Source organism: Chanodichthys erythropterus, chromosome 3, assembly GCF_024489055.1.
Source record: "Chanodichthys erythropterus isolate Z2021 chromosome 3, ASM2448905v1, whole genome shotgun sequence".
Taxonomy (NCBI): Eukaryota; Metazoa; Chordata; class Actinopteri; order Cypriniformes; family Xenocyprididae; genus Chanodichthys; species Chanodichthys erythropterus.
The window spans coordinates 17,042,296-17,055,470 of NC_090223.1; the positions used below are offsets into that span (position 1 = coordinate 17,042,296).

The window sequence follows — 13,175 nt, forward strand, 5'->3', positions numbered from 1 at the left end:
TTGTTTTCTTTCAGGAAGTCCAGAACTCAAAACGTTGGCATGATGAAAAACACAAAACAGATGCCCACTGAACTGCTTTATTACTGGAGCCAAGTGGGTTGTGTCCCAAAATCTAATATTTTGGACCGAAATGCTGCTCACACACATACCCAAAATTAAACTCGTAAGGCGCACATAAAACGCCTTATATGCAGCTCACGAGGTTTAAAGTCGCAGCCGGTGTGTGGAGGAGGAGCGACAGGAGGAGACAGTAAAACATCCCTGAGACAGAGAGGATGACATGAATGAACAACATTGAGAGAGAGAGAGAGAGAGCTGTTGATGCTAAAAGGAGCGGACGCGCTCGCAGCGAATCTTTCGTGTTGATCTCGCGCACGTTCCTTAATGACGTCAGGAGCGTGCGGTCGTGCGTCCAGCTTTCAGGCTTCTGCGGGATGCGAGTGTTGTGAAGCCTCGTCCAGCCTCTCAGACGCGCGATACGAGCTGGATAATGATGAGCACGAAGCGCGAGGCGTCCTGATGACAGAGTCTCGATGGATCCGAGTGGACTGAGGCTCCTCTGATCCTCACAGCAGCAGCAGTAGCATCTCTACCGAACACGACATGGATGATTCGGGAATAATCAGGCGCAGGAGACTGCAGGTCAGATCCACATCCTTTCAGACAACATTACCATGGTTTCTGGACATGTACCATGGTAATACCGTGGTTTTTGTCCATGCATAGGGGTAGTACCATAGTAGAAGGGCATTAGCGTAAGAATATGGTAAACATTCAATACTATGGTATATTTATATCAAAAGACCATTATGTTTATATCTGAGATACACTGATTGGACCATAAGGACAGTCTAACCAATAGGGAGTGGTATTCTTTGAAATACCATGGTAAATTAACATGGTAGTCATTCAGTACCATGGCATTAATGTGTTTTCTAAACATGTAACGTTACTATAGTAAAACCATGTTGTCCGGGCATGTACCATGGTAATATTGTGATTTTTGCCAATGTATTCTGGTAGTACCAACATGTATATAAATATGTTATTCTGTATATATATATATATATATATAGGACAGTCTAACCAATGGAGAGTGGTATTCCTTGAAATACCATGGTAAATATACACTGTAATCACTCCATGGTTTATATCAGCGTACCATGGTATTAGTTTTTTTTTTTCTGGACATGCTATATTAGTACCATGTTTTCTGGACATGTACCATGGTAATACTGTGTTTTTTTCTTTTGGCCATATATAGGGGTTGTACCATGGTATTATTCAAAGTTCCTTGAGGTAACATAGTAAATTTCTATGGTAAACATTCAGGACTATGGTATATATCAAAAATACTATTGTAATACTATCTGATTGGACCACACAAGGACAGTCTAACCAATGGAGAGGAGTGGTATTCCTTGAAATACCATGGTAAATTAATATGGTAATCATTCAGTATTACTGTGTTTTTCTAGATATGTGCTATAGTAATACCATGTTTTTTGGCAATAACATGGAGTTGCATTTAAGTAATACCATGGTATTTGAATGTGGCTTTCATTCAGGTGCTTTTTTACAGTATCTGATGGTATTTGTTTGTGAGGTGATAATAATTCAGCTACTTTTTACTGTGTGTTTGTTCAGTAGAGTTTATCTGAATCCTTTGCTTTGCTGGGATGGGTGTGTGTGTGTGTGTGTGTGTGTGTGTGTGTCGACATCAAAAAACGCTTGTATATCTAGAGTTTCACAATCAGTTAAACAGTCTGATATGATATGATATCTCACACACACACACACACACACACACACACACACACACACACACACACACACACACACACACACACACACACACACACACACACACAGTCATCAGTAGACAGTCTGAGACATGATGAGAGAAAGAGATGGATGGTATGTTCGATATCTGAAAATTTCAGCCTGAAATCAACCACAAAAATACAACAAAACACAATATTATATTTAGGTTAAGCTTATTTTTAGAGCAATTTATTTTTTTGTGTTCATTCTGCGTACACAATTTTCATGACAATTAAGTGCATTTTCCCCCAAATTGTCAAAAAATTATCATTAACAGTAGGAAAAATCTTTTTATCTGAAAACATTTTTTTGTTTAAATCAATCATTTGACAGTTAAATAATAATAATTGTTAAATGATATATCAGTATTTTATCAGTTTCAGAGATTGTTTGACATTCGCAGTAATGAAATATTGGGGTGAAATGTGTCATTTGTGTCATAAACCAATGAAGGATACATTGTATCAGAAAGTATGAAGATAAACATATTTCAACATTTCAAGACTATGCATATCCAAGATTATTTGACATTTACAATAATGAGAATTTAGGATAAAACGTGTTTAACTGTCATGAAAATAATGTCAGAATGCAAAAGAAAAAATGTTCCTGAAATAGGCTTCATTTATGCAGAATATAATAGCTTGTCATTGTGTGTGAGTGTGTTTCTCAGACATATGACACGTTTTTTGCTCAGTGTGAGAATAATTGCCCTCCACCGTTTCTTTGCGTGTCCCTCGGGTGTCTTCTGTGCATCACACACACTCATTGTGTAGATTATTCAGTTAAAACCCCCTCCCGCTGTACTGTTGCTGCCATATGGTGCAACACACCGTCTCAGAGGTCAAAGGGCACTCCCATCATGCAGCAGGGTGCCGCATGCACATTGGGAGCTGATAGGCTACAGGAGCATTTTAGGTGAAAGGCTGTATGCATCCAGCTCAAAATGTTTTCATCATTTTTGATGATATTTTTAGTGATGCACCGAAATGAAATTTTTACAGAGACACCAAAACCAAAATTAAAGCTTTTAATTGAACTGAAAATGAAAAGAACGTGATTTTTTAAATGAGCAATTAATTCAGCAAATTTATTTCATAATCAACAATCAGATGAAAAACTGAGTTTTACACACATTTAAAGTGTTTTTACATTAAAAATGTACTCCAATTTGTTGTTGAGATAAAATCTTTTAAACAATAGCTGTAATAATAAAAAAAAAAAATTAATGACAGATTTATTTAAACATATATTAAATAATGAAGACAACACTAACAGGTTAAAACAGTAAAAATATAATGAAGACGTAATATTTATTCAGTTGTTTATTCTAGTTAACTAATGAGCCATGGACACTTACTGTAAAAAAATTGTAAAAAAAATAGTAAAATAATTGTTCGTTTTTCTACATCAAAATTTCATGTTTAATTCAATGTTACTTGCCATTTCTTTGTAATTATTTGTTAAATTTAGCAATTACTGAGTGAAAATGGTTTCTATACCAATATTTTGTAGTGTGTATGGAAGCTTGCTTCTGCCATGAAATAAAAATAAAAAAAGCATTACATATTTTTATCTCACAATTCTGACTTTTTTTCTTGCAATTGCGAGATATAAAGTCAGAATTGCGAGATATAAAGTCAGAATTGACTGTTCGCAAAGACCCGCCCCCTTTAGTTACTGTTGCTATGTCCGACAAGCCGTGCTGATCTCTCTCCACACATCATGTTCTCACACAGTGGAAAATACATTGCGGAGCAAAGAGGACACTGAAAACAAATAAACATGAATGAACATCAGAAGGAATAATGTTTCAACTAAGGAAAGACATACACACCATTTTTCAAGTTCAAGTCCACTGAGGTTAATTTTTAACTCCTGACTGCTTTGTTGGACAAAATGGCGGATTCAGCGTTATGATTGGTTAGATTGCCTGTCAATCAAACTCACAGCGAAGGGTCAATTGCGTGTTATAAAGTCAGAATTGCGAGACATAAAGTCAGAATTGTTTGACAAATTCAGAATTGTAAGATATAAAGTCAAAATCGCAAGACATAAAGTCATGATTGTGAGTTATAAAGTCAGAATTGAGTTATGAAGTGAGAATTACATGACAAAGTCAAAACTGTGAGATATAAAATCAGAATTGTGTGATATAAAGTCAGAATCGCAGGACAAAGTCAGAATTGTGAGATATAAAATCAGAATTGTGAGATATAGTCAGAATTCTGAGTTATAAAGTCAGAATTACCAGATATAAAGTCAGAATTGTGAGATATAAAGTCAGAATTGTGAGATATAAAGTCAGAATTGCGAGTTACAAAGTCAGAATTGTGAGATATAAAGTCAGAATTGTGAAATATAAAGTCAGAATTGAGTTATAAAGTCAGATTTGCATGACAAAGTCAGAATTGCGAGTTACAAAGTCAGAATTACCAGATACTGTATAAAGTCAGAATTGTGAGATATAAAGTCAGATTTGCATGACAAAGTCAGAATTGCGAGTTACAAAGTCAGAATTACTAGATATAAAGTCAGAATTGTGAAATATAAAGTCAGAATTGCGAGATATAAAATCAGAATTGTGAGATATAAAGTCAGAATTGTGAGATATAAAGTCAGAATTGTGAGATATAAAGTCAGAATTGCGAGTTATAAAGTCAGAATTGTGAGATACAAAGTCAGAGTTGCGAGTTACAAAGTCAGAATTGAGATATAAAATCAGAATTGTGAGATATAAAGTCAGAATTGTGAGATATAAAGTCAGAATTGTGTGATATAAAGTCAGAATTGAGTTATAAAGTCAGAATTGTGAGATATAAAGTCAGAATTATGAGATATAAAATCAGAATTGCGAGATATAAAATCAGAATTGCGAGATACAAAGTCAGAATTGCGAGTTACAAAGTCAGAATTACTAGATATAAAGTCAGAATTGCATGACAAAGCCAGAATTGTGAAATATAAAGTCAGAATTGCGAGATATAAAATCAGAATTGTGAGATAAAGTCAGAATTGTGAGATATAAAGTCAGAATTGTGAGATATAAAGTCAGAATTGCGAGTTATAAAGTCAGAATTGTGAGATATAAAGTCAGATTTGAGATATAAAGTCAGAATTGTGAGTTATATAGTCAGAATTGTGAGATACAAAGTCAGAATTGCGAGTTATAAAGTCAGAGTTGCGAGTTACAAAGTCAGAATTGAGATATAAAATCAGAATTGTGAGATATAAAGTCAGAATTGTGAGATATAAAGTCAGAATTGTGTGATATAAAGTCAGAATTGAGATATAAAATCAGAATTGTGAGATATAAAGTCAGAATTGTGTGATATAAAGTCAGAATTGAGATATAAAGTCAGAATTGTGAGATATAAAGTCAGAATTGAGATATAAAATCAGAATTGTGAGATATAAAGTCAGAATTGTGAGATATAAAGTCAGAATTGTGTGATATAAAGTCAGAATTGAGTTATAAAGTCAGAATTGTGTTATAAAGTCAGAATTGTGAGATATAAAGTCAGAATTGTGAGATATAAAGTCAGAATTGAGTTATAAAGTCAGAATTGTGAGATATAAAGTCAGAATTATGAGATATAAAATCAGAATTGCGAGATATAAAATCAGAATTGTGAGATATAAAGTCAGAATTTCATGAGAAAAACTTGCATTTGTGAAATAGTCAGAATTGCGACTTTTTATCAATAATTGTGTACAATTCTGACTTTGTTTCTCAGAAGAAGAAAAAAAGTCACAATTACCTTTTTTATTTTTTTATTTAGTGGCAGAAACATGCTTCCATAAGTGTGGCTTTCCTGAGGTCAAATTATTTGTTAACTTTTATAAGGTTTTCACCATTTTGGAGCTTGACAGTGTCTGTCCTCATGTTCATCTCTGTAATCGACCCTCGCGACTGGCGTGTTTTGCTTTGACGCAGATTTCCGGTGGCTCTCGTTTAATCACTGAAGGCATCTGATGCACATTTTCTCCTGATGCAGAGAGCCATTAGTAAAAATAGTTGGAGGAAATCCCGAAAATCCCGGCAGAAGGCGCAACGATAACTCACAGGCTGTTTTGCTTTCTGTTGGCTGGCACACGGGACGCTCTTAGGTTAATGACGCTCAGATTATGGGGTTGGCACAATAAATGATGGGTTTGCACCAAACAGCGGGCAGGAGGCCCAGTTTGTGCCATTTCATTAAAGCTCAGACTGCTCATCGTTATTCAGCCGGATCATCTGGAAGTAGAATCCATGATGATCAGACTCTGTTCAACTGTTAAAAAGAGAAATTTAATATGTTGAAGTACATCTTTTACATTTTATGACTCACTGCCACAATGCATTATACATAAAGGCCATGAGTGAAGTGTTACCAAATTATCAAAAGATTTATAATTCACCCTAGTGTTACTGTGATAATTAATTGTGATCATTTGCTTTATAATCTTTTTTAACTGTAATATTCAAAGCATCTCTGTGTTGGGGACTCAGTATATGACTCACGGTCCATTAAAGCAGCTGAAGTGCTTTTCTCGGCTGATCTCTGCCCAGAGTTTGTTCTCGTTCGGCTCCATCTGTCCACTCGAGTTCGCCGGGCTGCTCTTCTCCGCAGGCAGGGTTTCTGGGAAGCTTTTACAGCATTTAAGGACGGAAAACTCAATTACTGTCTAAAATTAAACACGTGAGTCACAGTGAAACAAACAGAGAGTGTGAGTGCCACGTCTTTCTTCAGAAAAACAAGAGATGAGCTTTAGCCTTCTGCTGCTTTATGTGGAAGGTTAATTTAATGAAGATGACGCCTCATGAATTCATTATGTTGAAAATGAATACATGTTTTCACTGCCAGATATTTCGGTATCGTCATGAAACAGACTTGCTCGTCACTTCAAACCTCAGTAAAATTAATTAAGTCACTGTTGAAAAAACTATTTAGTGTACAACATTAATGAGAAAGTTAAATGAGTATCTCACTGATATATGACAGCAGAATGAAACTGCATACTGAAAATGAAAGTTGGAAGTGAAATACAGTACTCTTAAATTGAGTTTCATTTTGTTACTTATTTATTATGTATTTATTTGACATGCTAAATGCAAAACAGCTGAGAAAATGCTTAAAACCCTCTCAAAAGATTTTAGCAATCTTATTTTAGTATCATTGAAAGATAGTTGACTATTATAGTATTATTTAGTATTATAGTATAGTATTTTTTGTTTTCATTTTAATTGTAGGTAAAGTATAAGTGATTTTGTTGTGTGTTTTTGTTATTTTTGTTATTTTTTGTTTTTTAAAAATATGTCTATTGTTATTCATTTTTTATTTCAATTTTATTTTAATTTGAATTGTTTTAGTGCATAAAGTTAAAGTAAATGAAAATGAGAAATGTTTCCTTGGCAACTAGCTGAAATAAAATAAGTACGTTTTTTATATATTATTTTGATTCAATCAGATTTTGTTATACTACATGTAACTTTTTTTATGCTTTTAGATTTCGTTGACTATAATATCCCTGGATTTCAATATATTCATCAGCATTTAACCGTTATATATAACTTCATATTATATACTACATATATTGTTGCTTTTACATTTAAATTTGATTTAAATTAAAAAAAATGTTTGTAGTTAAAATTTCAATATAGTGCAAAGGTGTGGTTGCAAAAATGTAATTTTACATTTAAATTAAAACATTGAATATATTTCTAAATTATTGATATTTTTATAGCTTAAGCTCACAAGAAGTAATGAAAAAAAGCATAATCACATTTTTTATAATAATTTTGTTACATTTTTATTCATGAAATGTGGAAAAAGTCCTGCATGCTACTATTGTAGCTTGCCAATCTTTATTAAAAAGGAATGTGAATGTTTAAGTAAAATAACATCTTCCGTCATGAAACTCTTGATGGTGCAGACTGATCAGTAGCCAAGCTCGCTGCTCAACCTTCAAATACTTAGTCACCATTTACTGTAGCAGTTGCAGCATGCTTTCAGAAACCCCCCACATCCCCCAGCTCTACCTATATAGATCTGCTACGGGTAATTCATGTGTGCTATAGTACAGCATCATCAGGTCTTACTTGCTCACAGCAGGGTTGTGTATGTATTGGCAGTAGAAAGTCCGGAACTTGCTCTGCAGCAGCAGCAATAACCAACAGCAGCAGCAATAACCAACAGCAGCAGCAATGATCAACAGCAGCAGAAGCAGCAGCAATAATAGCATCCAGCAATAACCAACCACTGCAGAAGCAGCAGCAATAACAGCAGGAGAAGCTGCAGCAATAACCAACCGTAGCAGAAGCAGCAGCAATAACTAACCACAGCAGAAGCAGCAGCAATAATAGCACCAGCAATAACCAACCACTGCAGAAGCAGCAGCAATAACAGAAGCAGCAGCAATATCAACAGAAGCATCAGCAATAACCACCCGTAGCAGCAGCAGCAATAACCAACCACAGCAGAAGCAGCAGCAGAAGCAGCAATAACCAACCACAGCAGAAGCAGCAGCAAAAGCAGTAACAATAACAGCATCAGAAGCAGCAGCAATAACAGCAGCAGCAATGACCAATCACAGCAGCAGCAGCAGCAGCAATAACCAATCACAGCAGAAGCAGCAGCACTAATCAACAGCAGCAGAAGCAGCAGCAATAATCAACAGCAGTAGTAACAGCAGTGGAAATAACCAACAGCAGCAGCAATAATCAACAGCAGCAGAAGCAGCAGCAATAATAGCATCCAGCAATAACCAACCACTGCAGAAGCAGCAGCAATAACAGAAGCAGCAGCAATATTCAACAGCAGCAGCAATAACAGCAGTTATATTATATTATATTATATTATATTATATTATATTATATTATATTATATTATATTATATTATATTATGTTATATTATATTATATTATATTATATTATATTATATTATATTATATTATAACCAACCACTGCAGAAGCAGCAGCAATAACCAACCACTGCAGAAGCAGCAGCAATAACAGAAACAGCAGTAATATTCAACAGCAGCAGCAATAACAGCAGTTATAATATAATATAATATAATATAATATAATATAATATAATATAATATATATAATATAATAACCAACCATAGCAGAAGCAGCAGCAATAACAGAAACAGCAGCAATAACTAACCACTGCAGAAGCAGCAGCAATAATATCAACAGAAGCATCAGCAATAACCACCCGTAGAAGAAGCAGCAGCAATAACAGCAGCAGCAGCAATAACCAACTGTAGCAGAAGCAGCAGCAGTAATATTTAAAAGCAGCAGCAATAACAGCAGCAGCAGCAGCAATAACCAACTGTAGCAGAAGCAGCAGCAGTAATATTCAAAAGCAGCAGCAATAACAGCAGCAATAACAGAAGCAGCAGCAATATTCAACAGCAGCAGCAATAACAGCAGCGGCAGCAGCAGCATAGCAGATCTTTTCGGTAACACTTTATTTTAAAGTGTCCTTATTACATATGTTACATGTACTTACCATAGTAATTATGCATAGTTATAAGCAAATAACCCTCAACCAAACCTTAATCCTACCCAAACCTAGAGTAAGTACATGTTGTTAATTAATATTACTCAGTACTTAAATATATAATTACACTGTAACAATGGCACCTTTAAATAAAGTGTAACCATCTATTCTGCCAAGACCAAACATAACAACACTGTCATATCCATTACCATACCAAGCACTCTGAGAGTTGTCATGACAGAAATATTTAGGAAACATGGTATTTAATGTAGAATGTAGAATGCATAAAAAAAAGAAAGAAAAAAAAGAACAACGCAGGAAAAAATGTCATACAGCTAAAGATCAGTCCCGTGTGAGTATGTATTTTGACACGCGTGCTGTAATACTCATAGGGTCGTGATCTCTCATGTTATTTACAGTATAACTAGCATGTCAGATCAGTCAGAGGACATTTAACCACAGTGGATAGTGATGGAGACTGAGCCACGGCATTTAAGAGCCTCTGGAGGGATTATTCATGGGGCGACCCCATGTAAATGTGTCAGTTAAACACTGGCACACTACACCAGAGCCTGTGTTGTCATGGAAACACACGCTTTTATTGATGATCAATAAGAAACATGGAAGCATACAAGAGCACAGCGATGCGGCTTTTGATCAGTCAGTCAAATCTAAATGAGCATCTTCTGTTGCTAAATAATAATGCTAAAAATACAACAGTGTTCTGATACAGAATTTTCCTTTCTTATTGTCATAAATGAAGATGTTGATGGCCACTTTCAGCTCCTTTGAGCTTTAATATGATAAAACCTTCTGGAACATTCAGATAGCTGCTTTTGATTTTTGTAAACGCTTTCTTTGTTTTTGTAGCTGTAGTTTATGTCTGTAATATTTTTGATCAGGTTAATCTCATGACAACATCTCCAGGTAATTATTCAGCCCAAAATACACTTTTAACTTAAAAGCTTTCATTTCATTGGAAAAAACACATTTTTATGACTACACACACACATATATACAGTCAAACCAACATTTGTTCGGACACCTTGAACATTTCATTCATTATTACAGTTTATTCACTATAGTTTAAAAAAAAATGCTAATAAAATATGACAAGATCTCAGAGTTAAACTGTGTCAGAAAAAAAAATCTTAATTATGTCAGATAACACTTAAGCAAATCACGGTCAGGTCAAAGTATCTGCATCATTTTTGGTTGCAAATTTTTATCAATTTTACTGTTAGTCAACTGAAAGAAGAATTTTTGGGTATAATATGTCACAGTTTACTTTATTTTGCTATCCTCACTTACATAAATGAACTATAGTGTCCTGCACCCACTAGTAAAATATCAAAAATGTCTGAATAATTTTTGATTTGAGGTATATATTTCAATCATGACAACTCTGAATTGTTTTATCATGTTATTGAATATGGCAATGTTAATGTATTTGGTCATGGCACACTAGATCTGCTGCTGCTGATTGATTATTGCTGTTGCTGCTGCAGAGCAAGTATGGACTTACTACTGTTAATAGATACAGATCTAGGCAGGTGGAACTGGGGGAGGTGGAGGGTCTCAGCAAACAATGAAGCAATTTACAGCAAACAGAGATGAGGACTATTTAAATGTTGAGCAAACAATCACATTGGCTGCAGGATCAGCTTGTGCTGTGATGTGGTAATGATGTGATTTCTTGCAGATTGCATTATTTGCATAATGTGACATTATTTTCAATAATCACATTTTTGGCAAAAACATCTTATTACTGTGATGTGTCTGGATGGTTGGATGGTTTTTGAGTTTTTACGTAATGCTAATGATGATGATTCTCATCACTGTAATATTGTAAGTATTATTAAAATATTTAATAATCATAAGTACCAACAAAATGTTTTGTTTTTTTTACATTCCAGCAACGTGATTTTGAAGGAAATTTACATGAAAATAATGTCTTAATGGTCAATTTATTCATGTAAAATTAACGTTCTTATTTTTTAATTTTTTTTTTTGCTGTGGTGAAATACCTGGACATGATCTTGACAGGTTTCATCTCTAGATCTCTAGATCTGTATTCCTGTGTGAATCTTGTAAAATGAGGCACAACATTAATTCTGAAAGCACACACACGCACAGTCGCACACACACACACACACACACACACACACACACACACACACACACACACACACACGTGCACACGTGTCCAAGGACATCTGAGCGCTCCTATTGATTAGTGATCAATGGCAATTGATACTAATGATGTTTGTTGATTAAAGCTGCTGCAAGCTTCTTTTGTTTGTTGATGAACATATATAAAATGTCTCCATTGAAATATGAATACTATTTTGTTTAAATATCATTGGCTAAAGGTGACAGTGGCCTGTGTTCAGCAAAAGCTTTTATGCTGAAACTGTTTGCCATGCAAGTTTTTTTCTGCTACAGAATGAAAAATATAAAGGTAATTGCGACTTTTTATTTAACAATTCAGACTAATTCGCAATTCCGAGTTTATAACTGACAATTCTGAGAAAAAAGTCATTACGAGTTATAAACTTGTAATTATGAAGTTAAAAATAGTCAGAATTCCACGTTTATATCTCACAATTCTGAGAAAAAAAGTAATTGTGAGTTATAAACTTGTAATTACAAGGTTAAAAAAAGTCAGAATTCCAATTTTATATCTCACAATTCTGAGAAAAAAGTAATTGCGAGTTATAAACTTGGCGTTGTGAGGTTAGAAAAGTCAGAATTCTAAATTTATATCTTAAAATTCTGAGAAAAAAGTAATTGCCAGTTATAAACTTGAAGTTGCGAGGTAAAAAAAATAGTCAGAATTCCACGTTTATATCTCACAATTCTGAGAAAAAAGTAACTGCCAGTTATAAACTTGTAATTACGAGGTTAAAAAAGTCAGAATTCCAAGTTTCTATTATAAAATTCTGAGAAAAAAGTAATTGCAATTTTTAAAACTTGGAATTGCGAGGTAAAAAAAGTCAGATTTCCACATTTATATCTCACAATTCTGAGAAAAAAGTAATTGTGAGTTAAAAACTTTTAATTACAAGGTTAAAAAAAGTCAGAATTCCAAGTATCTCACAATTCTGAGAAAAAAGTAATTGTTAGTTATAAACTTGTAATTATGAGGTTAAAAAAAGTCAGAATTCCAACTTTATGTCTTAAAATTCTGAGAAAAAATGTAATTGCGATTTGTAAAACTTGGAATTGCGAGGTAAAAAAAGTCAGATTTCCAAGTTTATAACTCACAATTTTGAGAAAAAAGTAATTGTGAGTTATAAACTTTGAATTACGAAGTAAAAAAAAAAGTCAGAATTCCAAGTTTATATCTCAAAATTCTGAGAAAAAAAGTAATTGCGATTTGTAAAACTTGGAATTGCGAGGTAAAAAAAGTCAGATTTCCAAGTTTATATCTCACAATTCTGAGAAAAAAGTAATTGTGAGTTAGAAACTTGTAATTACAAGGTTAAAAAAAGTCAGAATTCCAAGTATCTCACAATTCTGAGAAAAAAGTAATTGTTAGTTATAAACTTGTAATTATGAGGTTAAAAAAAGTCAGAATTCCAAGTTTATATGTTTAAATTCTGAGAAAAAATGTAATTGCAATTTGTAAAACTTGGAATTGCGAGGTAAAAAAAGTCAGATTTCCAAGTTTATAACTCACAATTTTGAGAAAAAAGTAATTGTGAGTTATAAACTTGGAATTACGAAGTAAAAAAAAAAAGTCAGAATTCCAAGTTTATATCTCACAATTCTGAAAAAAAAGTAATTGCGAGTTATAAACTTGGCGTTGTGAGGTTAGAAAAGTCAGAATTCTGAGTTTATATCTTAAAATTCTGAGA

At 33.9% G+C, this 13,175-nt stretch overlaps 1 protein-coding gene across 1 annotated transcript in view; it reads left to right on the top strand.

Moving 5' to 3' along the window:
• Positions 1 to 528: 528 nt before the first annotated feature.
• The window catches only part of mast1b (microtubule associated serine/threonine kinase 1b), a 40,257-nt gene continuing 27,610 nt past the window's right edge, over positions 529 to 13,175 (top strand). The window contains exon 1 of the mRNA XM_067370903.1: positions 529 to 642. Within this exon, the coding sequence (XP_067227004.1) occupies positions 604 to 642 (39 nt within the window). The 5' untranslated portion in view covers positions 529 to 603. The remainder of the gene's footprint in view (positions 643 to 13,175) is intronic.